The following is a 27,954-nucleotide window of genomic DNA, read 5'->3' on the forward strand; positions in this document are numbered from 1 at the left end:
ATACAACAATTAATTTTAAAAAAATAATATATTCCTCTCATTTTATCTTAAAAAAAGACTTCATTACATTTTTTCCATTTTAGAAATAGTGGGTTCATTTTACAATAATTAAATTAGCTAAATATTTATAATAAACAATGCTCACAAAAATCAATACCTACCTTTTTAATTATAATAATTTATTAAGTTAGTATTAAATCTTTTTTGAAAAAGTACACAAAAATTTATATATAAACTTTAAACATGATCAGCAGTTGTAATACTATTAAATGTTTATAACAAAAAAAGAATTATAAATATTTCTGAATTTCATTAAAACGTTGCAGATTATTCCAAAAAATGGAATATAAAATTTTAAATTATAAATTTAGTTTATGCATAAAGACAAAGTTTGCAGTTTTAATACATTATCATATTATTATTATACTATACATGTGTTAACCAGGAAGTTTTATTAAAAAAAGTTCAGTTTAACAATGTGTAATTTACTTCCATGATAATCGAGAAAGATATACTATTTGTGTAACAAATACCATTATTTGGTAAAAAATAAAAATATTGATGAAATTAAATAAAATAGATGTGCAATATAGTTTTTTTTAATCTAAAAAACAAATCTGTTTATTATCTTTCAGTAAATATATTAAATTAAATATATATTAAAAATATACTTTTAATATTGTAAGTAATCATGAAATTAATTTGACTGATTACTCAAGCGGATAAATAAAAATATTTTTATACACAAGTGAAACATGTTTTAGTAGTTAATCTCATCAGATCAACTGGTTTTACATGTCTTAAATTATTAAACCATATCTTTTATTTCATTTTTAAGTCATTCATTTTAAGCATAAAAACAAAGTAAACAAAAAATGTCTACATTTTTCACAGTGGAATATAAACATCATCTTATGCAAAAGTAATCAGAATTTATTTCATGCGCTATATTTTTAGGTATAGAGAGAAAATTTTATACCTTACTGCTATTAAAAAACTCAAAACAGAAAAATAAAATAATTTAAAAAAAACTAATTAATTTCACACAGCATGGAAGTGTAATTTTTTGAATCAAACAAAAATATAATTTAATTACTGTTTTGTGAATATCTGTACTTATAAAAGCAATTTTATGGCAGCAGCAAACAACAATTGAACAAAGACGGTAGGCTTAAGTCCACAAAGGGATATTAGAAAATATTTCTCTACTATCACTGAATAGACTATGGTTCATAAAATGAAGTCATGGTTCTTTTGCAATGACCATAATCAATGGGGAAAATAAGTCATCCCGTTGATTCAGTAAAGCTTTTTGCTGTGGAATCAAATTCAATTAATTCTCGACTAAATTTTTGAAGCAATTTATGGTTATGATTTCAGTGTTTATCACAGATTCTCAACATCACTGTTTAATTGTGTGCAATAATTAAGTGATTATTTTGATCTTATTGTTCCTATAATAGGTAGTCATTACATTTTATGTGAATAAAAATACTGAACAGCAGTTCCTTTTTTCTTTGTTAGATAATTTTTTTCAAATGTTTTAATTATAGAAGTAATGAAGTAAAAAATATCATAAGTGAAAAGCTTCAGTTTTGTAAATAATCAATTAAACAGAGATTAGATTTATCAGCACGTAACAATTTATCAAATTTTTTTTTCTTTCTTTCAAATCTCAAACAGTATATTCCTTTCTCAAAAGGTACGTAAATTTTCATACTTGTTGAGAGAAAATGGAAGAAATTTATAAAGATGATAAAAACAAAGATTTTTCTAGAAAATAATTAAGTTACCAGTATTTTATTTATTTAGTTTTTTTTTAAAACCAGATGACTAGTATTGTAAACAGGTCTCACTGTGTATTTTTTTGCAAAAAATTCTTAAATTAATTTATAAAAACTATCAGAAGCAGCTATAACTTTTTCTTTTTAAATGCAATAAGTAAACATAACCTCTTTTAATTAATAAAAAAAAAGCAAAGTTGTATATATTAAAAAAAAAAATAATTTTATATTCTTCCTAATGATTTCTATACATAGTTATTATTGTAATAATAATTTTAATTAATAATACAACGAATGACACACATAGTTATACTTTAATTATAAGCAAATATTAATTTAAAAAAATAATACAGTTTAAAAATTCAAAACAAATATAACTCTACTTGAAAATCAAGGCTTTTACATTATAAGTAAAAGTCTATAGTTATATTATTAACTTTTAGTTTTTTGACAGTAATATAATACTAGAATTTGGGATTCTTATGGGAACCCCAAAATAAGTGATTATCATATATTCATTGTACAATAATACTATTACAATTAAATTAATCACAAAAAAGTAAATAACTACAAATGACATGATTGATATAAATAATTTAATTATATGTTAATTATTTCACATTTAATAATGTAATTTATATAAGTATATGTATGTTGTCACCGTTTACACAAATAAATATTAAATCCTAGACCTGCATGAAAAAAATGACAATAATAATACAGATGATTAAATATTAAATAGCTTTAAAACACATTTTATAAATATTATTTATTCATATTAATAAGGACTACTATTATTGTTATAACAATAAATTAGTAATGATTCAGAAAATAAAACTTTTTACACCTTTTCAAACAATTTTCTCAAAAAAAATTTACAGAAATTAAAAATAAGTTAAACACCTCTATTTTATCACATCTGAAATTCATTAATTTCTAACAAATAGTAGAATATATTAAAAAAAAGCTATTATTTATTTTTGTAACCGCTTCTTTAATACTTTTTACAAACAGGTAAATTATTCAATAATGTAAAACCATTATTACATAATTAATCTGAATAATAATTAAACCGATAATGCTTAAAAATAAAAGGAGAAATATTATTTACAAATAAAATAATATAAATATTGTAAGAGGTGTCCGTTTTTTATTAATAACATACTGTTGTTCGAAATAATGAAACTATTTAATGGTATTTACAGTGCATATTATATAATTAATTATTCTGGATTGTTGATGATGAGATTGTTGATGTCGATTTATGATGATAATTAACAAGTCTCCTTCCGACAAGGTACTTGTCGTTCTTTATGTGCTCATATAGTTTAGCGAATTGATGGATTTGGAACGTGATGATACCAATTATCAATGAAATTAACAATAAGAATGGATAAATTCTCCGTCCTACTACGTTTCTCATGTGGGGACTTGTAACAACAAACGGTATAAATGTGTGCGTGACTGCATAGGGTACAGCAAGAGCAAGACTTAGGCAAGCTATTACAGGGGCGGACAGTTCATACAAAATCAAACCGAGATCCATCGCTCGTATGCCGTTCCTGTATGCTCTTTCGATCGCTCTCCTAAGAGCGCAATCGGGGCCCATCATAGTGATAGCGCAAGCGATTTTAGTGTAAAGTACTCCTAAAGCCCAATCCTGCCAGACCCATAACACCGGTGTTTGATCTAATGGAACCCGTAACGGTACCACTACGACTAACTCTAACAACAAACCGAAAAGCAGGGGTATTAAACCGAGAAGTACTGAAAATGCAACAGCAGATTTAGCTCCGACGATACACCATTTCCACAAACGTTCAGTTACAGCGGCTCTTCCTTGGGGAAGCCAGCTTAACAATAAAGCAACAGCTCTTGCTGCTAACCAACATAAATATGTACCGCACGAAGCAGTGTATAGTTCATGAACAGGAGCGGATGGAGGTGCTGAACCGGGTCCGGGAGGGCCTACCGGCCATAATGCCATAACCTTTCTACCCAACCATACAGGAACTGTAAGAGTGATTAAACTAGCAGTAACCAACGATATGCAGACGAATATGAGTAATCCTGCTATCCTTGCGGGAAACAGATGGGGCCGTGTGTATGGCTGAAATCCTGTTGGTCCGGCACGATGTAATAATGCTTGATGAGCAGCACCTAAATCACCACCAGCTGCATTGTCATTTCCTACCTCTACCTGCAAAAATAATTTCACTTCAGAAAAAAACAGTATTTCCTAATTCAGATGATACTTACTTTTACTCTTTAAAACATAAACTGCTCACATTCCTGATCAATAAGTGCTGACAACAACTCTTAATGGATGAAGAAAAGTAGTAATCACATTAACAGTGTTAAATAATGATTAATGTTTATACTACTTAATTTTTATTTCTTAATTTAATCATGTTATTACACTGTTTTGATTATTATGAGGGAAAATGAATGGTAAAAGGATTTTTTTTGCATTCCCAATTATAAAGCAATTAAAAATGATTTCTCTGATATTATGTATAAACTAACAGGGTCTAATTATAATCAAAATGTTGTTTAATTGTTTAACTTTGGTACCGCATACTCTGTTAACTTTCTCCATTGAGCAGGAAATACAAGAGTGATTTGTTTTCTTCAACCGGAGGGAGTATTGTGGAGAGCAAAATCAAGAATTGGTTTGTTTCTAGATATCCCGCAGAATAAATTAAAAGTGAACCGATTATTAAATTAACTAATTTCTTAACATGATGAGGAGCATTCAAACATGTCTTCCACTTTAAAAGCCAATATAATTTCAAAGTCGTTAACCAAATGATTCAAGATAATAATCGGCCAAATTAAAATTGATTTAATCACAGAAAAATTTAATAGAAGCTGTCTGTATTTTCTGTTCCGTGCATCAATTACAGGCACACACAAATACAATTTGTTACAAATCGAGAAAATGAAGTATCATAAATGAGAGTCACAAAGAACAACTGTAGATCACTCTGAAACCAAACATAGTGGAAAGTAACTCTCCCTCAAAAAAGAAAACACATGGCTGTTTGCGTTTCATCCTTGATGCAGTCATAGCACAGCATTCATTATAAATAGATAAGTCAACATTACCAGCTTCATAACTGAGAAAAAAAAGTTTTGCTCACATGAATTAAAAAAAAATATGTATTAAAATATTTTTAAATATCTAAGGCATAGAGGAAGTCCTAAGTCAGGTAAATAAGATTAATTAATTTTAATTATTTTGTTTTTGAAAATTGATGGCAAATTTTGTACGTAATTAATTTTTTATGGTCTAAAGCAAATCTATCTTAAAGTAACAATTTTTAAAAAATTGTCATAACAATTTCAGTCATGTTTATTGGCACTGTCAGTGACAGGTGTTGCTTTTTCCACTCTGGTATCAGTTATGTTACTGCTGGGTTTACTTTAAGTCAGAAAAACTTTCATGTAAGACATAGTCGAATTGTCTTTGTTCATTTATTAAATTGTTTTTCTTTACTTTTCATAATTTTCAACATATTTGAATGTTGTCCTTTTAACGTTAACCTTGCAATGTTGTATAAAGTTTTTAAGTTTGTAAATATGATTTTCTTCTAATGTCTGGAAATTGATTTCATGACTGGAATCAGTAATCATGTCAGTTTCATGACTTATATCAGTAAATGGAAATCGCTTAATGTTGTTATGGAATGTTTTTACAAGCACAACATTTGTTCGAAGTTACTGATACAACATTCGCGTACGTTCTATATTTTCTTAACGAACAATTACAAAGATTTATTTCTGTTAAACTTTGCTTCGAGCAAAAGATTAGAAATTTATTCCAAATTTTTCTTATTCCTTAAACTACATTTTAAACAAGTTTAATGATAAAAAATAAATTTTAATCTGTAGATGCTTTAATTAATTTTCAGACTGCATTTACCATTTAAAATAAGCATAAAAAGATTTACCTGGGGTGCTGTAACTTCTGTTTCATCACCGAGTAAATACGACTTCAGATCAAGAATCCAAGAGACAGCTCGACACCATGCCCTGACAACAGCCTTCAGCCAAGTACGAGTGTGACTCTGTTCGAGTAATGTAGGTAAGATAACTTGCAGAAGTAATAATTCCAATGACAATTCATTAACTTGGGCTTCAGCATGAAGTGCTACAGTGTAAGGTAAGAATGTAGGCCACAAAGTTCTCAGTAAACGTACAGGTAGCCATAACATCAGTAGTACTGCTGAACCAAATATTACTGCTGATGCTAATAATCGTCTTACATGTCTTATTATTGGTAAATGAATCATTTCCTGGAAAAAAAAATTACCAGTAGCATAAACAACAAAAAAAAACTGCGGTTGATGAACGGAACCCGCTAATCAACTGCAAAGCGTAAACAGATTCATAACCTGACAATTCAAGTAAGTAATCACTCTCTACAAATGATCAGTTACTTTATAATTTTAGTACGCTTATTAACAGCTAAACAACTTGAATTGTTTTATTATAAGCTTACAAACCATTAAGACTAGCGGCTCTGAAAAGAAAGCTCAGTCAAACAAAGATCTCAAATATAAATTGAATCGAGGACTTTGATAACTATCAAAGCAAATTTCCACAGAGTTTGCAGAATTGCTATATGATCTACTTTATTGTGCAAGAGGATGAAGAATAGACTATATATTTCTATTAAAAGTGTTACTTGCTGTTTTTATGATGTCTGTAGAGTTCCTTATCTGAAAGTATAAGTAATCTGACAAAAAACAATGAATTGTGAAAAGGTCATTACCATTCTCAAAAACAATAAACATTCCATACCATTTATATCTAGGAGAGTTTGGAGGAAGTGATTTCATGTTATTTTCTGCACAAAGTTGAAAATAGTAAAAATTATTATAATATTTATTAATTCTAATCATTTTCCAATAGAAAATGTTTTTATTTGTCAGGGCAAAACATGAGAATATCAAAATTAAACGGTTTTACCTCTGAACTAAGGTAACTAAATACAATGAAAGTCCATTCAGTGTGAGATAATAATAGCAAATTCCAGGTGAGCTGAGATTTACTATACGCAGTATTTAATTCAGTTTTAGCAGAATTCTCCACTAACAGAAAAGTTTACATAATATCCCACTACTACTTTACATTGGATAGCTCTTGTGGAGCTAAAATTATCAACGAATGACAAGCAGCATAAAATTTCAATTACTTTTTTGTATTTATACTTCTATATATATTTTGATGAAGCAGAGGTCTCTACAAAAGTGCTTAACATAAAGAAAAGAAAAAAAACAAGATATTCTGCTGTTAGGATGCAATTTTTTTAGATATATTAATATCCTTAAAATGGTTAATAATAATATGTACGGTTCATGTATTAGGTAATAATTAGATTTTTAATAATTTGAATATACAAAAACATTAAATACATAAAAATTACCTGAATCGGACTGAAGTCAGGATCATTTAAATTTCTTAAAAACCACAGTACACCCGGCCTTATAACTTCCCGCAGAAGTAATATAAAGGAGGCAAAATAATAAACATATACCATTCCGCAGACCCAATGAATGAACATTGACGTACCAGGAGCCGCACGAAAACTTGTTTCTCTATCTCTTAACGTAGCATCAAACATTGACAATGAACAAATATCCAGCCACCAACCACATATTAATGGTAGCACACCAATCTCCACCACTGATAATAGTGAAACCTAAAAAAAACAATGTATGACAAAAATTCTTAAAAACTAGTCGATTTAATATTTTCAGGACCTCTAACAATTATGTATTCTTACACACTGTACCTAATAATTTATTTTTTAAACCACTAATTGCTTGCTGACTTCAGTAATGGAACGAAAGCCTATTTTATCTGGAAGGTGCCAGGTTTCAATCCCAACCAGCGTTGGATGGGATTTTTCAAACACAAATTGCCCATGCAATGTGGTGAATTGATCATCCAATTAAGAAAATAATAATAACAATTTTAAACTTATTCTTGCAACGTGCTTTAAAATCACAATTTCATAACAAAATAAAATTGAATTACAAGAGTAAATCAAATATAAGTGGGATTTTTGTTCCTGAGCATCTACGGTTGGTAGGAATGGGCCTGCGCTTCTAGTATGCTTGGGTGGGGCCATTAGGAGTGGAAAGAGCTGGCCATTCCACACTCCCAACCAATTCTTCAGTAACGCTCACAATGTCGGAGCAACACATGCACAACCACTGCACAACACATAATTATAAAATTTCTTGCTCATAAAGGAGTTCAAGCGACAGAAATTTTCCAGAGATTGACAGCACAGTTTGGGGACCAAACATTGTCAAGGACTGATGTGTTTGCCTGGCATAATGAGTTCAAGGAAGGGCAAAAACAAGTGGACAATTAGGAAACTATCACCACCCTCATACCAGCATTACAGATGAAAATATTCACACGGTTCAAGACATTCTTAAAGACGATCGACAGGTGAGAGTATCCGAAATTGTAGAACAAGTCAGAGTAAGTTACGGGAGCTGTCAAGTGATAATCACAAACAACCTACCGTTCCGTAAAGTGTATACCAGATGGCGTCTCTCATCTTTTGACTGCAGAGCAGAAGTTGAGATTGTTTGGAAGTCTGTCAGAGGCTTACAGCAAGGTTTGCAAAAGGTGTGCATTTTTGAGTCGGATTGTCTTCTGTGATGAAATGTGGATCTACCACTACACTCCCCAGTTGAAACAAGCAAGTATGGAGTGCTGGATGGAAAGGGGGACTGCCCAAGTAAAAGCAAAGACTTGACTGTCAGCAGACAAGATTCTTTCAACCGTTTTTTTTTCACCAGTGAGGCATGTTGTTCATTGATTTTTTGCATGAGCGATACACAATCAATGCTGCTTACTACTGCAAGCTGTTGAATGAGGTGAAAACTGCATATTGCCGCAAAAGACGAGACCATCCTCCCTCACAACAATGCCAGGCCCCATACTGCACCTCTAACGGTTTCAAAACTAGAAGAAATATACTAGGACTCAACTTGATCATTCTACTGCCCAGACCTATCATCCTGTGATTTTCATTTGTTTGGATTGCTTAAAGAAGCTCTAGGAGGGCAACGATTTGAAGATGACAAGGGCATAGAGGGATTCATGCGCAATTGGCTCCTGACGCAACCAGCTTCATTCTATGATGTTTAACCATTATAAATTTTGTCATTTTGTCAATGACAGTTTTAAAATGCGAGGTTAAATGGATTTATTCAGAGAAGACTGATTGTGGATAATCATGGCATAATTAGATAAGAATAAACTATTATGACTGAATTCTTATCGCACACTCTTGCTAAAAATAAAATTTTATTATAGTATGACATCATGCTCGCAATGGGAACAAACCTTTCTCACAGAAAGCGTTACATTAGTGTGTGTACACGCACTCACATAGACTGAATAATTCTCAGGAATGGTGGTAGGAGTTAGAATGGGAGACCATCGAAAGATGCAGTTTGTGTTCGGATTCATCGGTGTGAGCTTGAGTGCAGTGACTTTGTTTGGAAAACTGTTCAGGAGGTTTGCAATTTATGTTTTATTCTGGATACAGGTATGAAAACTATTATTAAAGGCCTATCCGCAAAAATACTTCAATGGATCCATTACAATAGTACTAATCCGTCGACTATTTATTAAAGAACTACTAAAAATGTTACTTGTAATAATGATAAATTATGTTCAAAATTATAACTAGAATTAATTTCGGATTGGCCAATTCCGTATTAGTATAAGTATTAATAAGATGATTTGTGAAACTCTGTTATGCAAATATCAAAGTTCAAGTAGATTAATAATGGGATGTTCTGAGTTAAACATCCACTAAGCAAAAGAGTTTGTTTTATATGCTCTTTTTATATATAAGTAATTTGTTTCATAATGAATAAATAACGTATAATTATTCATTGCTGTTAGTAACATTTTTTGATGTACTGAGTTACTGTAACTGGTTTTATGTAAAACTCAAGATAGCAGTCTTAGGATATAAACTTACCAAGCACCATAGTCAGTACATTATTTCGCAAATCCCAACACTAGTAAATTCATTTTTTTTTTTTAAACCAAATTCTTTAAAAATTTTTATTTTTGTAAAAAATTTTAATTTGGTGTAGTATAGAAGCTTACAGATGCTGCGATAAAAAACCTTCCTTCGTTGGGAAAAATGTATTTCTAAAGCAGGAAACTATGCAGAAAAATAAATTGTATTTGCCTTTTATTTTTTAATAAATTAAAAAAAAAAAATCCTGTTTATATTTTATGTACCTTTGTACTAATTAAATTAACTCTTATTTATACTTTAAAATCTTTTATTTGCAAGCATGTGTACAAGAGTGAGCGCTAATATCTACATCGACTTTAGAATGGAAAAATAATTTAAACTGAATAGCTACTTACTAAACTCAATAATACTAACCTTAACAACAACATAGCACAGGCCTAAAAGGCGTTGTGGTTTTGTTAACTTGAATAATTCTGCTAAAGAATGCAGTACTAATAGAGCAAGTCCAATCGCACAATAACCACATAATGTAGTGACCAAGCCTGAAATGAAACAAAAAAAAAAATGTAATTCACAAGAAGACATTTAATTCACGTACAGTGGAAAAGATTCTAAGCATCTGGATAAAAATTAAAGCAGGTTATGATCAATCCCTTGAAATTAATGAAACAAAATTTTATAAACATATTATACTTAGTGACAACACACCTTCAAAGTGAGATGCAGCTGCATGTTCTCTCAGGCCTAGGCTAACTACAGCAAAATGTCCCATATGATATGGGCAAAATGCAAATACAAGAATGAATAATGTGTTTAGCGACACGACCCAAAATACATGTTCTAAGAAGACAAGTGATCCATCAAGACCAAGCAATCTTTCCCATGTCAATTCTTCAGCAGCTCTGTCCCATTCAATAGGGTTCCAATTGCCTTCATCGCCCCCTCCAGCTCCTGCACCCACACCATCTGCATCCAATCCTGGAGGGGGCATCTCTTCTCCACCAACGGCAGCTTCTTGGATGGGCTAAAACAATAATATTGATTGATATTAGGTACCACAATTTATAATATGTAACTGCTAAAATACTTCTATATTTTCAATAATATTACTAATTATAAAAAACGAACTAAAGATCTAACCATACATTTTCTTTATGAAAGAGTGGACTTCAATAGCTATGGTCATTATCTCTGTGGAAATCGGTAGCACGTGAAAAGATACCGTGACTGATCGGGATTCAAGGTGGGATCTCTGCACAAAATGCTGAGATTCTAGGTTGGCATAACAGTTATTTTGTTATATTAATTGTTTTGTTTTATCTACATTCAAATCATTTCTACTGAAATAATGAACCATATAAAAATTAAATGATAAAATAACCACCAAACAGTTAACTTCGAATAATATAGTAAAAAAGTTAAGTCAATAGTTGTACAGGTGCAAAATTTTTAATTCTTACTGTGTAAGAGTCTAGATAATAACATCAATTGGTCAACATATTTCAACCCTTTGGAGATTGAATTTTTAAAAAGATATCTCTTAGTGGTGTCAAAAAACCTAAGAAAAACCCCTTGTACAATTTCCATTTCCTAGGACCATCAGTTCAGGAGACAATACGATGAATTAGTGATAGATTTCCATTTTATAGACTAGATTATCTTTTTTTAAATATAAGACATATTATTTTTCTATATTATATTTTTTTAAAGTATAGTGTAACTTAAAATCAAAATGAAAAACTTGCTACTATTTTAAACACAAAGACTTTAAATCTGAATACATTAAAAAGAATATATTTATGTATTATTTGACTATTGCATTCAGTGAAAAGCTAGGACAAGATGATTGGTTTTGACTACAGTAAAACAATCTTAAGTTACATAAATTCACTGATCAACTGAATGATAATAAACACCTAATTATATTTAATTTTTCTTTATGAAAATGAGGTTTTTTTAAAATGTAGGTATAAAAATTTGTTAATTTTACAATTAGTTTTTATGAATACAAAGACAAAAAATGATAAAACAAAAAATATCACGTGTTCAAATACAAAATGTTTTCCCATCACTCAGTATTTTATCCTAAATGCATATTTTTGTTAAAATGCGTGTATTGGAGTGAGATAGCTAAAATAATGTGGAAGATGTTAGTACAACTGGAGCTGAAGTGGGTAGAACTAATTATTGCCTGCAAATTTGAGTACTGCCAGTCTATGTCCAGTAATGGCTTTTGAATAAGGGAACATGTATTCGTGATGGAAACTTATTTAGAGAAATCTCATGTTGTGTGTTGGTGAAAATTCAGAGAGAAATCTGAAAAGTAAGCACCAGTGAAAAGTATTATTCAGGCTAGTTAATAATCAGTGAGATGGATGCTGAAATGTTATCCATATCGAATGCAGGTTTTCCATGAGCTAACTAATGCTGATTATGCTAAAAATTGGGCTCACCACTGTCAATGGTTCAAGAACTTCATTAGTGGCAACAGTGGCATTTTATTTAGATCAAGTGTTTTTCACAAAGCTTGATTTCACCTTGTTGGGTATGTTAATTGTTGTCGGAACTACCAGACCCTGGGCACTGAAAACTCATACATTTTTCTTTAATTTCTACTAAAAGCACAAAAAATAAGCATATGGTGTGCAGTTTCAAGGTGACCAATAACAGGACCCTTGTTTTTTGATAAAACTCTGGATGCTGCAATCTAGCAAGAAATAATGCAACAGTTCACAACCTTACTGCAAGAGGATGGGCGTGACTGCTGGTTATAACAGGACAGCCCCCACTTGCCATACAGCTTGCTCTACAATGGCTTGCTCTACCACAGGATTTTTTCCATGTAAGAATTATTTCTAAGGGATTGTGGTCACCAAGATCCCCTGATCTGACAAGTCTGAGGGATTGCTTAAGAAGCAACTGTTTATAGGAGCAACCCACACATCAAGCAGAAATTGAAGACAAACATTACTAACGCCATTCGGAAAATAGTCAGGGTTCAGTTAACAAGAGAAGCCAGGAACATGGTCAAACATGTTAACAAGTTCATAGAAGTGGATGGATATTTTCAACATTCAACACCGTCTGTAAATTATTATGCAAGCGTTTGACAATAAAATATTATTTATAAACTAAAGTAAGTGATGGGGCCTCTTTTTAAATTGAACATCTGTATTAAAAACTTACTAAACTAAGTTGCATTCAATTTAAATAAATTTTTTTTAAAATTTTATTATGGAATGTAACCCCCCTACTCAAATTACAAACCTGCTCCAGCAGTTGATAAGAAATTTTTGCAGTACATGTAAAATTGGATGAAATTTTTACTTAATTTTATTATTATTTTTTTTTTATTTAAAAATCTTTGGTACAATGATAAAAATACGCTATATCTTTCTAAGTCTTCCTATAATATTTTTAAGTACAGTGAAAGGATTCAAAATACTAAAATTAAGGATATATTAACGAGAGAAATATTTTTGAGTTTTACTTTTTTTAAATCAAGTGAAAGACTTTGGTTGACAATAACATCAATACAGACTTATGTTAAACTTGATCCCTAAGTAGACGATCACAATAAAACTGAAACACATTCTGTTAACAGTATAGTTTCAAAATTTAACGTGGAATAAATAAAAAAAGTACTAGGTTTGAATCCCAGTCAGGGTTAATATTTTTCATATGTTACTAAAATTCCATTTTATATTCCTGTTCATATACTTTAAGATTTTAAAGCAAATTAATCATCTACAAAAAAAAAATTGAATGTGTGTTTACCACTTGAAATGAATAAGTAGATATTAAACTAAATACCTCACCTCATTTTGCTCAGCTGGCTCATTTACATTATTATTTTCAAGAATTAGCAGAGCAGGAGGAGGAGGAGGAGGCGGAACAGGATCTTCACCCTCCAACCAATCTGGACCTCCTCCGTGTAGTATTTGTTCACGAAGCCAAATTAGGCCAATAAATGCAAACAATGTGCAAGTGACGACAAAACAACCTTGAAATATATCTGAAGCAATGTTCTCCGTTGATAGCATATCTAAAGGAAGTGTAAGTATCTGAAAAATAATTTAAAGAAATTACTAATATATAATTTAAAAACAAAAAGATATTACATCTATTCCAGTAAAATAACTTCACGTTATACTTTTAATTCAACTATTGTAAAATATTATATATTTAAACTACAAATATACAACTTATAAGTTAAAACTTTATTACATAGTAAAAAAAAAAAAAATTATAAACATCAATAATATTGTTTTTTATCCGATCTAACATTATTTTTTTTATAAGAGAACTAGAATGTTATGGCCGAGATGATGAAATTTATACACATGTGTGCCAGAGTACAGTAACAAATGAAATTTCTGCCAACTAATATAATATGTACATAGGTGTCCACATTAAGCACAGCTGTACCATTTTGGTTATATTCTGAATAGTATATTTAGAATATGTTAACAACTTAAATTTAAAATAATTAATTTTTTCACATAAAACAAATGAGAGAGGTTCATGTATTTTAATCATATATGTTAATATGAGGTCTGTTCAGAAAATAACTGAACATTTTTAATTATGCGCCCACGAAGATATTTAGTAACATGTGATTGACAGCATTGTGTTTCACATAACCTCCTCTGTAACCACATGTTCTTGGATTGTTGATATCTTGTTTAGTTTTCATGTTTTTGTTGATCGAGTGCAATGTGTTTAAGTGTTAGCAGTGATTTTTGTAATGTACAATTTTCAGGAGAAATGATACAACATAAAATTTTGCATGAACTGAGTAAAACTTTCACAGAATGTTTCAACTTTCAAAACAAGCTTACAGAGATGATGCTCTGGATCATATGCAATGTTACAAATAGTTTTCACAATTTAAAAGTGGTCATCAAAGATGACCCTCGACCAAGAAAGCCTTTGATTTCAACTGATGACACCCGCGTACAGAAAATCACTAATCTAGTGCATGCAAATTGCCAATCGACTGTCAGAGAACTTTTAGAAGAGGTTAGGATTTGAAATGGATCATGCCGTGACATTTTGACTGAAAAATTAAACATTTAAAGAGTTGCAGCAAAGTTTGTTCTTAGTTTGATGACCGAACAGCAGAAAGAACATCGATTGGATGTTTGTCAGAAACTACTTGAACAAGCCAATGACTATGAAACATTCATGCAAAGAATCATAATGAAAGATGAAAGCAGGGTTTAAGGCTAGGCTACAACATTGAGACAATAATTCAAGCATCAAAAAATCTCACATTACAAAACTAACACTTAAACATATTGCACTCAAATAACAATAACATTAAAACTAAACAAGACAGCAACAATCCAAGAACATGTGGTTATAGAGGAGGTTATGCAGAACACAATGCTGGTAACTGCATGTCACTAAATATCTCCTTTGGCACATAATTAAAAATGTTTGGTTATTTTCTGAACAGACCTCATGTGCTGTATATGAAATATATGTTTATATCAAAAACATTCTACTTCATATTTGTTTGTTATGAAAAAGGTCATATTTCTTAAATATTTGTTTTCAGTTGATTTTACTATCAGTTTTCGCACAGTTAAATTCCAATTAACTTTGTTATAAGTTTTATTTCTCTATCAGCAATCTATAAGTAAATAAACATCAAACTAAAATAAAGGTGTGTTTTGATTCCAAGCTTTTGGATTTAATAAAAAATTTCTCTTAAACTACTTGAGCTACAGTTCTGAGATCCATTTTTTCCAGGTCAAAAAACACATAAACAATTAATTTTGGCCCATAATTTGTAACTTAAGAATTTAAATGTAGCTTCATTTAACAATTTGAGCAGAAATCAGGATGAAATTTTTCAGTAACCGTAATTTGAAATCAGTGTTTTCTGGGCCTACACTTATGTAGATCTTTTTTTACTTTCAAAAGAAAATATTTTAAAACTTTACTTTTTTTTTGTGAAACATTCTATATAATGGCATAATTTTTTTATCGCTTGATAATAGACTAATATGCAGGAAATTACGTATATTTAATAATTAATTATATAATTTAAATAAATAAAGTATATGAGTATACAATTATTCAAACATCAGATTCAGATCATATTTATTTAATTATTTTTAACTTATTTAGATAAAATTTTTTATAGTCGATTTTTTCTTACTTTTTCCTCTGTATGTTAAATAACTGCATATAATATTTTTTCAGTCTCTATAAAGTGCAGAATTAGAGAACACTCTTACCTTTACTTTCTCATGTTCAAAATGTTTTCGGGCCTATGCCCACAGTGATGTTTTATTAATAATTCTTATTTTTTACATTTACACATTAAATTAAAACTTTTTACTTTTATTTTTTTTAATTGTTTATTGATAAAAAAATGTAAAGACATTTAAAAATTCAGAACAAATATTTGTTCAATGAAGAGAATGAAAAAGTATTGCAATAACTATTAATTTATCAATATCTTGTCTTTCTATGCCAACTTAAATAATTTTAATAAGAATGTTCCTTTAATAAGAGTGAAGAGTGTAAGAAAGAAATTCTGTTTGCAGATTTATAAGGCTGAATTTACATTTATATATATATATATATATATATATATATATATATATATATATATAATTTTTCAAAAATTTCTAATTTTTTATTAATATTTTCATGTTCAATATTTACTCTTTTGATTATTTGTTAATTATTTTCTAAACTAGTTATATTAAGATTATTATTTATGAAATGGATGGCTACATTAGAGAAACCTATTTTTTTTTTTTTAATAATCTAAAATGTTCATTAAATCTATTTTTAAAGGATCTATTCGTTTTACCAACATATATTTTTTTGCAACTGTTGCATTTTATTTTATAAATATTAGAAGAATCATATTTTTTTTTTTTTACTTTTTTATCATTATAATATTTTAAATGTTTTATTATATGATTACGAGGTTTTTATCTTTTATCATTATATGCGTCAATCAAGTTTTCTAGAATAGTATTTTATATAAATATTTTCACTATTTTTATTTATAGGTGGGTATTAATGTTGTAATGTTTGCGTTATTGAAAAATTCAGAATTATATTTTTTTATATTTATTATCAATCAATGACGCACAAAATCCATTTTTTATAGCTATATTTTTTATACTACTTATTTTATAATACGATTCCTGTTTATCGTTATGCATTTTATTGCTCTATTTATCATGTTTTTAAGAATATTAATTTTTGGGACCAAGGATGATTAGAATTCTTGTTTATAATGATTTCATTTGATATAGGTTTCTTATGTACTCCAGTTATTATTTGATTTTTTTTGTTTATTTAAATATTTATGTCTAAATAATTTATTTTTCTATTATGTTCCATTTTATATGTAAATTTTAAGGTTTTCAGCAGATTTTTTAAAACACAAAGTGAAAAAAAATTTCTAGATTTTACAAGAAAAAAGAAAAGTAGATTAAGAAAGCTAGCTTAAATATACACATAAGTAAATGCCAAACAGTTTCTTCACTCATTTTTAACTACTTTTAATTTCATTTTCATGGAGCCCATTACTTTATAATCTAGACTGTTTTTTAGTAAATATAAATTTCTTTTGTAATTAAACTTTTTCTGAAGGAATGCAGATTATATAAATATAATTTTATAAATATATTACATTATATATAAAAATAAATACATTATACATTATATAAATATATATACATTGTTACAACATATATGCCTAATTATATATTGTCGGGTGAACAAGGTAGCAACGATGTGCTAATACAAGCATCACTTTCACCACATGGTTCTCCCACCATAGTGGTGCTGCAGCCTCACCACTCTCAGGCTCCAATAAAAGAGCATGCATGAGAGTGAAGACCAAGAAGAAGAAGAAGAAGATGGAAGTAGACAGAAGTACCCTGGCCGCCTCAATGTGGAACCTCCTGGCTGATGTCAACATCCCCGCCGGAGCACCAGGCCTGGCCGGCCTGCCGAGGGAGCTGCTGGATGCAGACACTACCTTCTCACATCAGCTTGCTGGGCTTCAATCATACTGGTCAACAAACTCAGCGGCAGTAGCTGGCCTAGTGTGGGATTGCTAGGAGAGAACTGCCTCAGCCGCACCGGAGAAGGACGACCGATGCCAACCCGACACTGTGGGGCTCTGGGGACCACCACTGCAATGCTGTAGTGAGGACCCAACTGCCGCTGAGGGAAAGCCAGGTCTGATTTCAATGGATGAGCCGCAACTCCTCGACTTCACAGGAGATGAGCTTCTGTATCAACAGCTCTTCCCAGAACTAACGCAAAAAACGGCCCTTTTCAGGGCCACCACAAGGATATGAATTACAAGCCATCAAAGTCATTCAATGACAACAGCCCTTCTCGGGGCTACCATACGGTTAGTGATTACAACAAGCTGTCGAAGCCAATTGACAACAAAAATGGCCCTTTTCAGGACTACCATAAGGTTAGTAATTGCCATGTGCCATCGAAACCATTCGGTGACAATAAGTTGTATAGCAACATATATGAGTGTGTATATATATATATATATATATATATATATACACATAAGAGTGAAATAACAAAATAGGTAAACTATTGATCCTGGACAAAGAAGATAACTATTCTGATCTGAGTACAGCCCTTCTGTGGGTTCATATTTCTTATCCTTTACCCTTTCTCTTTTGTACCTTTCATCCATAGGAACCATAGAGGGACTGTGTCAGCCACCACACCCACTCCTCCTTTTGTACCATATTGCAGGTTCTGGTGGTGAGAAAGCCACTTTTCTGTTGGGCCTGAGTCAAGATATAACTCCAAATGTGGGTGAACTTTAACACAGACTGTGGATTCTTATTTGCTATTATGGGTCAAACTAAAAGCTAAACAGGTGGCAACGTGCATATCTGAAAAATGTTCAGTGTATTCTTCCTAAAACCTTAACTCAGTAAGGAAACCGTTCCCCACAATACATAATCTAGTTCAGTGACTCACTACAATTGGTTTACATTAGGAACTGAAAATCCAGACTTGACACAACTTCACTCAAATTAACCAGCAGTTGCTTTTATTTAATCACGATGTACATATGTTCATAACATTAAATAAGTTTTTTTTAAAAATTATTTAGAACCATACAACTGGTTCGTCTAAAGAGTCTAAATAAATATTTATAAGAAAAAAAAATTCTATGAATATATCGAAACAAATTATACATTATCTGTTTAAAACACAGTTAAAATTTGCTGCTTACACTGGCTGTTGGAACCCACACTTATATCCGATGGCTGTGGTTTAGTTTAACTTGTATAGTGACTTACTTGAAATTTGTGTAGTTCATGACAGTAAAAAAAATATCACAAACTTATCTTTGAGATGACTATTCATTTTAGTATGATTAATATAATATTCAGAAATATACTTATAACAGTCATCGATTTAATATAATAATTACACAGAAATATCACTAGGAAAACATTTTGTTTCTCTTTGTGGATCTTATTTAAAAAAAGAAATGTTTGAATAGATCTGATAAATCGTCTGTGAAATTTACTTAAGTTGCCTTTCACAGACCTTCTTTTAAAAAAAAAGCAGACCAAAAAAGTACAATTAAACTTTGAATAAGCAATAAATGAGTTGTACTAAACCATCCAGACAAATCAAGTATCACTTCATGCGCAGAAATATTACTATTAAGGATTGTTTTTATATAAGAAAATAACTGCACACAGCCATGAACAATTTAAATTTAATAAAAATGTATTTATTTAAAATACTGTATTTATTTTTTTGGCAAAGTTAAAACTTAGGATTTTAATTGCAGTATATAAGACATCTCAATTTTTTTAACAAAAAAAGAAATTTCATCATTCATAAAACAAAAACTGGTTTAAAAAAAAAAATAGAAAAAAATTAAGGTAAAATAAAAAATGTTATTATTGGTTAAAAAGTTATAAGAACAGAAAAGGTCTAAAAAGAATAATAATAGTAATAGGTAAATTTAACAATTTAATATTTTCAATGATCAGGATTAAATTATAACTGAATAAGGTGTACAATCTAATTCAAATTAATAACAGAAATGCTATCTACATTCATCTTAGGAGGAGCACATAAAAGATCAAATAAATGTTTTTTTCTTTCTTCACGAATAGAAGGGATTTTATAACAATAAAACGTAAATAACCTAAAAAATAAATAGTTAATTTCAAATTTCATTTACAACAGTCTTTTATCATTTATATGTTACAAGATTTATAAATAAACAAGAACTGCACAGAAATAATACCATAATAGAAACTATATCAAGTAAATACACAAATTATTTGCACTTTTTGAAATCTACTATATTTTTAAATGATAATACTAACAATATAGTTACCATAGTCAAAATAGATAATAAATTTTTCAGGAGAGCAGTGTAAAATTATATAATTAAAAATAATAAAATTTGATCAACAGCATCTATAATGTCAACTCGAATGAAACTAAGTAAATCGGGTCCAAATTGTTTAAAACTCATACGGCTGATATGAAACAAAAGCTCCATCCCTTTTTCTTAAATAATAATAATAATTATAACAAGTCTATAAACTTAAATTTTAACAATTTATTCTTTAACAATGAACTTGGATACATCTTTTTTTTGCAACAGCAATTGAATCTTCACAATAATCATATTTACTTAATTAAGAGATGCTTAGAAAATCAGAAACCAAAATCAGTAAAAATAGAACTATATTAAATTGAATTTAATTAGAAGAGTCAGCTTTCCGCAGTAAAAACACTTTGACTTCAGGAAGGGTATTTGTAAATCCACTAGATAATTCTTGAAATGATAAATAGTCACAGCTGCACTAACAAACCACACAAACTCCAATAATGCAGTAATTATTACTATATCATTATCAATATACAGTCAATGGAGGCAGAATACATCTTGAGAACAAGTCGAACAGGTGTTTAGCTTAAACTTATAAGAAGAAAACAAGAATAAGGGAAAGATTTTCAACCAGATTCCTATTGGAATGTTATACATCAAAAAACTTTTCAACCACAAACAGGTACTAGTTTTCAACATATCAACCTGACAGAGGAGAGAAATCAAAAGGTATAAATTTGAAGATGGTCAATAAAAAAACGTAATTGTTATAATTAAAACACAAAAATACACGCATTACAGAAATATCAAAGTAAAATCATTTTGATAGTAAAAAAATTCTGTTCAAAAGACGAACACAATTATTAAGATTATAGATTAAGTCACTAAATATTTGAAACAAGTATATTTTTTTAAACATGCATAACTTGTAATAACAATAAATGGAAATATAACAGAGCCCATAATAATCTGAAGCAGATGAAAATTAATGAAATGACTGTAGATATACTGTAGTTATAACTCCATCCTAAATAAAACCAATATTTCCATAAACTGTATCATATTAGAATTTTTTTCATGGTATCCTAATAGACAACACAACCTGTTATAATTCCGTACTTTATTTGTGTAGTTTAGGCCTGGCCAAAACTGAACATCGCTATTAATTTAATTGTAACAGTTAAAGTAAATCATTAAAATGGGGCACTCAAGTTCAGATAAAATAACTATGCCATCATGTTGGATTTAATGTGGCTGAAGGTGCACCACAAAATAGCAGTCTTAACAAGTGATTAAATTAAATTATGCAAATAAATCACAACTGTATGTTACCAAATGGAATGTCTAATTAAGTATTTAACAGTTAAATATCTGTTGAATAAAGCATTATTGAAACTCAACAAAAATATTCAAGATAGCCAGACATACGTACAACAGTTTGACGACTAACTATGATCCACAATTTATCTATTACAAATTCTAATTGGCTTTATTACAGTTTTATAGTATTCATTAACTACCATGTAAACAGATAAAAATAATGATAAAAAACACATGAATATCACTGACAGAAATTATAACCAAGTAACTTGCTAGATTATTTTATCAATTTTCATGACAACTATGATGAGCCCTTAGTAATAAATGACAGCTTGTAATGATGAAACAATTGTCCTGTAGTTCCACGAATTTTAACAAATATTCATCACTGAATCTAAAAAAATTTTCGTAAAAAAAAATTAAATTAATTAGACAGACTCTTACCGTACTTACGGAGTCTACAGATCCAGTAAAAAGACACCTATAGATACGACACGCTGTAAGCGGTACGACACCGAGCCAAGCCAGTGCAACCAATGTATAATGAAGCCAATACTTGACTGCTGTAGCAATACTAGTTAATAGACCACCAATAACATCCCTAATTGGTAATCGACGAGGCATATCAGGCGAATAAATCGGTGTAAATGAAAAACGATGTCCACATAATTCACAATACTCCTTACGACTGTACCTCATCCACTGTACTAAACACTCCTGATGAATCCATTTAATACTTCCAGTACATATGCATGGATGGAATAACTGTCTATCCGATGAGCCTTCTGACCGGCATACCCGGCAGATATCTGCACCTCCAATATCTTCCATCATCTTTCTTTATCCTGAAAAAAAAAAATGAACAGTTGAATAATAATAAAGTGTTGAATAATTAATAGTTATGCAGAGAAAAAATTTCTTACATTCTACTAATATTCATACAATATAAAAATATAATAAAATACAATAAGGAGACAAATGTTTGAAATTTACAACAAATATTTTTTATACACATTTTAGATGTGATTCTGGGGGAGGGAAAAGAAACTAATTTGTAAGAACTTATATTTATTTGGATAAATTAAAATATTTGACAAATATTTTGTGAAAATCAGAATGAATATTAAATGAAACTACACTGTTTATTTGAAAATGTATTTTACAAGCCTATCATGCCTGTATAAGACTATTCAATGTTGAAGCTTAAATGAATAATAATAATATAACTTCATAATATATACTATATATACTGAATATAACTTCATTTTTAGTTAAATCATTTATGGCATTACTCAACAAAACCTAGAGAGAATTAAGACTTCATCAAACCTCTGATTTGCATAGTATTTTAACCCACTGCCCGTTGACAGTTGTATTCTTTAAAGATTTCCAGTGAAATAAATGTAATCAAGTACTCAAGTACAGCAGCAAGAAAAGACAAAAGCACAGTGGCACATGTTTTTGTTTGAAAATGGCATTGCAACGATCAATGTTAAAATGTGTTACAAAGGATTAAGTCTTTTTTCTCTAAAACTAATGTTTTTTGTGATAACAATACATAATTTGTATAGCAATGATCAAAGTTATTTATTTATTGATATAAAAACTAAATAAAGTTTAGTGAAATTAAATTAGTTTTGCCGATTTAAATAGTTAAAACATGCTTATTTTGTGAATTAAACTTAAAATGACAGTTTATCCTGACCTATTTAAGGAACAATTTTTAAACATTGAAACAATCTCCAGTAACAGGTTTGTTGCATGAGAATCTTTAACAAATGAAAATTGATTCATAGTAATAAAAAGAAAGTGACTAGTGCCACCATGGTCTGGAAAAATTCATTAACAAAAGGGTTAAAAAAGATTATGAAATTAAAAAATAGAAACATGAAATCAAGCTTAAGCCCAGGCCCTACTGCCCACCAAGTATCTCTTCCAGCTAGGCTATTGGATGGTTTAGTGTAGAATACAACCTAAAACAATATTATAGTACAAAAAAGTTAGATTAAACTAGTTAGATTAAGAGTAAAATTACACATCATGATAATGCATATAATTAACAAGTGATAAGTATAAAATGGCCAGTCTCATTAGGTACTTATCAGTTATCTCCCTGCCACATATTTTTCCATTCCAACGGGTTCAAACTGTAGTTAATTAGTTCTTAGATGGCGCCACTGAAATGCTACATTGAAATAAGAAAATAAATAAATAAAACTACAAATATAATCTAACCAAACTTAACCTTAGCGAAGGTTAAGTTCGGTTAGATTATATTTATAATTTTATTTATTTTCTTATTTCAATTGGAGCCATCTAAGAACTAACGTTTTGATTAAAACATTGATTTAAACTACAACTGTATGTGGCGAGCAGATAACCGTTAAGTACCTTAGGAACATATTTACTAACTGATCACAGGTGATCGAGTTCTGTCATAGAACAATTACAATATGGGGGAAGGGAGTTAAACAGTTTCTAGTGCAACAGTTTATATTAGGTCTAAATCTGTTATTTTAAATACGTTACTTAAAACAGATTAGAAAGTATATATCTGATTCCATATAATCTAATTTGCATTTTAAGATTGAAGCCGGATCTTGATTTTAATGTTTTTGAAAAGCTTCACATATGTACTTGCTTTGGAATAAATGATTCCTGTCCTTATTCTTTCACCACAAAATTACCTGTTGTAGTATGCATCTTTTTCTCAAACATCATATAATTTTTTGTGCTTTAAGTCCACAGTTAAAAATTTTAAAGTAAAGGTTTTCTATACATTTACTATCCCACCCGATCACAGCAAGCAAGCTTCACCATAATTTTTGTTTTATAAAATGTTTGAAAAATTCCCAAGTTATGACTTTTCAAACAACAAACTATGCAATACCCGTACACAAATAAAAATAATTTTTTGTATTAACTTTTTTAACAAAAACCATTTTTAAATAAAAAAGAAAAAAAGCCATTTTTAATCATTCTTTTATATATTTCTAGCTATCTACCATTTTCAATGGTTTTTCATGAGTTTTTATCACTAATTAAAGAAATTGTTTATTAATCATTCCAACTTCATGTTTTATAAATATTACTGTTTCACTTTAAAGCTACACACTTAGTTACATGAAAAATTACATTAATATTCCAAACTGTTAAAATATCTCCTATAACACACAACAAATAACTTCAACACTATTGTTTAACACTAGTTGGATAAAAACATTAGGTTTTCAGTTTTCTTTTTTTTGTTCATCACTTTTTCACGACATTTACAATTAAATCCATTTGATGGTAATTCTGAGCAATTACTCGATCAGTTTCAATTTTTTTCATACTTAATATATCATAATAAATATGCTAAGGATTAGGAAAACACAAGATCTAAATGCTGGAAAGCAGTTCAGACAGTGGGTGACACATTCAAGGTTAAAATCCATGCCACATTATCAGTACTCTAGTCGATTAGTTATCAGTTTTGTGAGTCACTGTGAGCTGTTCAGATGCTAACCCATTGTCCAAACCTACTTTCCCACATTTAGATCTTGTATTATGATGCACTAACGTATGAACAAAACTGAACCGACTTGACTATAAGAGTATTATATTAAATTTAAGAATAATTAAAAAATAAATAACAGTTAAATTACTTTTAGTGAAAATAACTATAAAACTAATAAATAACATTTTTAGATTAAAATAAATTATATACCCTAAATAATCCAAACTAATATGGTATAAAAAAACTAAGAAAGACAATCACTATGCCAATCACCTAGACACTTATTCGGAATAGGTGTCTTTAATTGCACAGTGAATGTTTTTCAAAAAACATATGATAGTGCACAGTTTATTCATATACATCTTAAAGAAATAATAATAAAATAAAATCACATAAATAATTCACTTAAACAATACCTTAAAAAAAAATAATTCACATATGAGAAATTGAAAAGAGTGCATAACTTTATAGATTCGGCTAACAAATGAAGAGATAAAAACTAGAAATGAAATATATGGCAGTACAATTGAAGTTAAATGGGAAGATAAACATATTAAATAACATTCCAGAAATCCAGTCTTTTGTAAGACAACCTGGCTTACTGTACAAAGGGCACAAAAATGCTCAATTATGGATTTATGAAACTAGATTCACCACAACAATAATCACAGCAATTTTTATGGAGACAAGAAGTTTTAATTACTACTCACTCAGAAGGCCTGGGTCAAGCAAAATGCATATATTATAATTTGTTACTAAATTCTTTAAAATTAAACATTAAGTCAAAACTTAAAGATAAAATAAAATGTACTTTTAATAACAGAATATTATAATATAACAATTATATTTATATTTACTAAATTATGGCTAATATCTTTTATTAATTTATTAACATGATTTTTTAAAAAAATAAACATCACAATGCAAAGAGATGTATATTGAATCTACAACAAATTTTAATGAAATAACAAAGTTAAATTTATGAATGGGTTGACTTTTTCTATAATCAATTTTTCATATTCAAGAAACCTTAAAACTGGTAACACATAAAAATCTCAAATTTTATTTTATGTCATTTGTAATGCAAGTTAATCAGAGACAAAAAAAATAAGAATTTAATAGTAATATTTAACAATAAAATTATCTCTCAGGTGCTATTTCATCAATTAAACTTCATGTCTCTATAACATTACAAGTTAATCTCACTCTACTATAAATAATTCAGTAAACAAGTTTTACAACTGGTACATTGTACAATATTCTTGAGAACTTGTAAAATGCTACAGTAATAAATAATTCATAAATGATTATAAAAATAAAACTTAAAATGATGAAGTTACATAATCCTACGTTGTACAAAAGTACTCTATAACAAAAAAACTTCATTATGATTAGTTTTATCTCAGGAAGCTAAATCAGTAAACCAACAAAGAAATTTTCTTTTAGTAACTGTATTCATTCAGCAGATGTATTTATTACCAGAGTATTTATGGAAAATGAATATGATTGACAAATCCTTGAGAACATACGTAAACAAACTAAAAAAAATATTACTTCTACCAAATATTGATATTTTTTTTTAACTGTCTAGGATTAACTTATCCTGTATACCTAAAATATATGTACTTACAGAATAATCACTAAATTTGTGACAACAAAAAAGAGATAAGCTATTTATACTGCAGTAAGGAGAAAACTAACAGTACTTTCCAACAGCATGACAAGTTGGAAAATAAATTTGAAATATTGACAAAGAAAATATACTACATATATAAAACTGTAACTAAAAACTCTAACAAAATTAATTTTGAGACATTAAAAACTGTAATAAAATCATTTACAACAATTTAGAAAATTTAAAATTTATGTGTGGTTTGACATGGCCATATTCTGCTACAAAGCAATGGTGATTCCTACAAAACATATTTAACTGAAAAAAACAGGTTGATAAGAAATTCTGCATTTCATTAATACCCGGAATGTTCAGAAATTAAATAATTTTTATGAAATTTATAGAAAGGGTTTCATGAAAAATATTATTAATGTTTTAAAACAAATGGCTAATACTTGCACAAAAGGTTTTGTATACAAAATACACGTTACACTATAACTGAAAAAAGTAAAACCAGGGAAAACAAATCCGCATCGTCATTTTATGAGGTAGTAACAGTTAATAACACCAGTTCGGTTGTTACTCAGCAGCTGCAATAGTAACGTAACTTAATTATATAAATCACATAAACCTACTTATCGACTCATTCATCTTCCTTACTTGAAAATGTGGCAAATATAGTAGATTAACTTACAGTTTATTGTCAACTTTGCACTGGAATTAGAAAATTCGTAACTTCTGAACAAAACAAAACCATTATCTTCGCAGTAATTATAATCATTATCACACACGTCTACCGATTTCTCCCGAATGAGCTCTACCTGAGGTAGCAAGTTATTAAATCACACCGAATTTACAAGTCAAGTAATGACAGAATTTTACTTACACCACACTATATACTATTTGAGAAGTTTAAAAAGGTAAACAAAATGTTCAGTCAAAGTTGAAAAATCTTTTTAATAACAAATAATCATTTTTTACGTTTTAACCTCCTGTCAAGGACTTCACAACTGTTCAAGATGGAATTCGACTGAAGTCGTCTGGTAAATGGGTACTCAAAAACAATATAAAACAATTACTATTAAAAATGAATGAACAGGGCTAAAAAAATGAAAACCCTCAATTAATTTTAGGTTTTAATTATTACTTTATATGAAAGAAAAATTATTATTACCAGTTGAATATAATGAAATGCTGTTGATTATATTTATTTTTAAAAGTAAGTAAATAATACATTAAAATTTATTTGAATCTTAAATATGCACATCGTACAAGCAGAATTACACATACAACACCAAAAGCCATATCCGTGGTTACCAATATCAGCTG

At 29.3% G+C, this 27,954-nt stretch overlaps 1 protein-coding gene across 7 annotated transcripts; it reads right to left on the reverse strand.

Moving 5' to 3' along the window:
* Nucleotides 1–9: 9 nt before the first annotated feature.
* Nucleotides 10–27,951, reverse strand: LOC142326383 (E3 ubiquitin-protein ligase MARCHF6). Of its 7 annotated transcripts, none has more exons than XM_075368850.1 (8): nt 27,800–27,951; nt 21,959–22,359; nt 13,629–13,874; nt 10,519–10,834; nt 10,225–10,352; nt 7,216–7,491; nt 5,738–6,082; nt 10–3,984 (listed from the first exon to the last, which is right to left on the reverse strand). In XM_075368850.1, the coding sequence occupies exons 2-8, from the start codon at nt 22,346–22,348 to the stop codon at nt 3,004–3,006; spliced, it is 2,682 nt and encodes an 893-aa protein (XP_075224965.1). In that variant the 5' UTR covers nt 22,349–22,359; nt 27,800–27,951; the 3' UTR covers nt 10–3,003. The 7 variants fall into 7 exon arrangements, with proteins under 7 accessions (XP_075224965.1, XP_075224968.1, XP_075224962.1 ...); XM_075368853.1 differs by lacking the exon at nt 27,800–27,951 and adding an exon at nt 27,320–27,654 and having other exon boundaries at nt 21,968–22,359; XM_075368847.1 differs by lacking the exon at nt 27,800–27,951 and adding an exon at nt 27,320–27,654.
* Nucleotides 27,952–27,954: the final 3 nt, after the last annotated feature.

The sequence above is a fragment of the Lycorma delicatula genome, chromosome 6, assembly GCF_047948215.1.
Source record: "Lycorma delicatula isolate Av1 chromosome 6, ASM4794821v1, whole genome shotgun sequence".
Taxonomy (NCBI): Eukaryota; Metazoa; Arthropoda; class Insecta; order Hemiptera; family Fulgoridae; genus Lycorma; species Lycorma delicatula.

Bases quoted from the DNA above. Each gene is read 5' to 3' on its own strand.
- LOC142326383 (XM_075368850.1), bottom strand. From the start codon at position 22,348: ATGATGGAAGATATTGGAGGTGCAGATATCTGCCGGGTATGCCGGTCA. The intron at 10,353-10,518 runs GTGTGTTGTCAC...GTTTCATTTCAG, and splicing joins AGCTGCATCTCACTTTGAAG to GCTTGGTCACTACATTATGT. The intron at 3,985-5,737 runs GTAAATCTTTTT...TTATTTTTGCAG, and splicing joins CAGAAGTTACAGCACCCCAG to GTAGAGGTAGGAAATGACAA.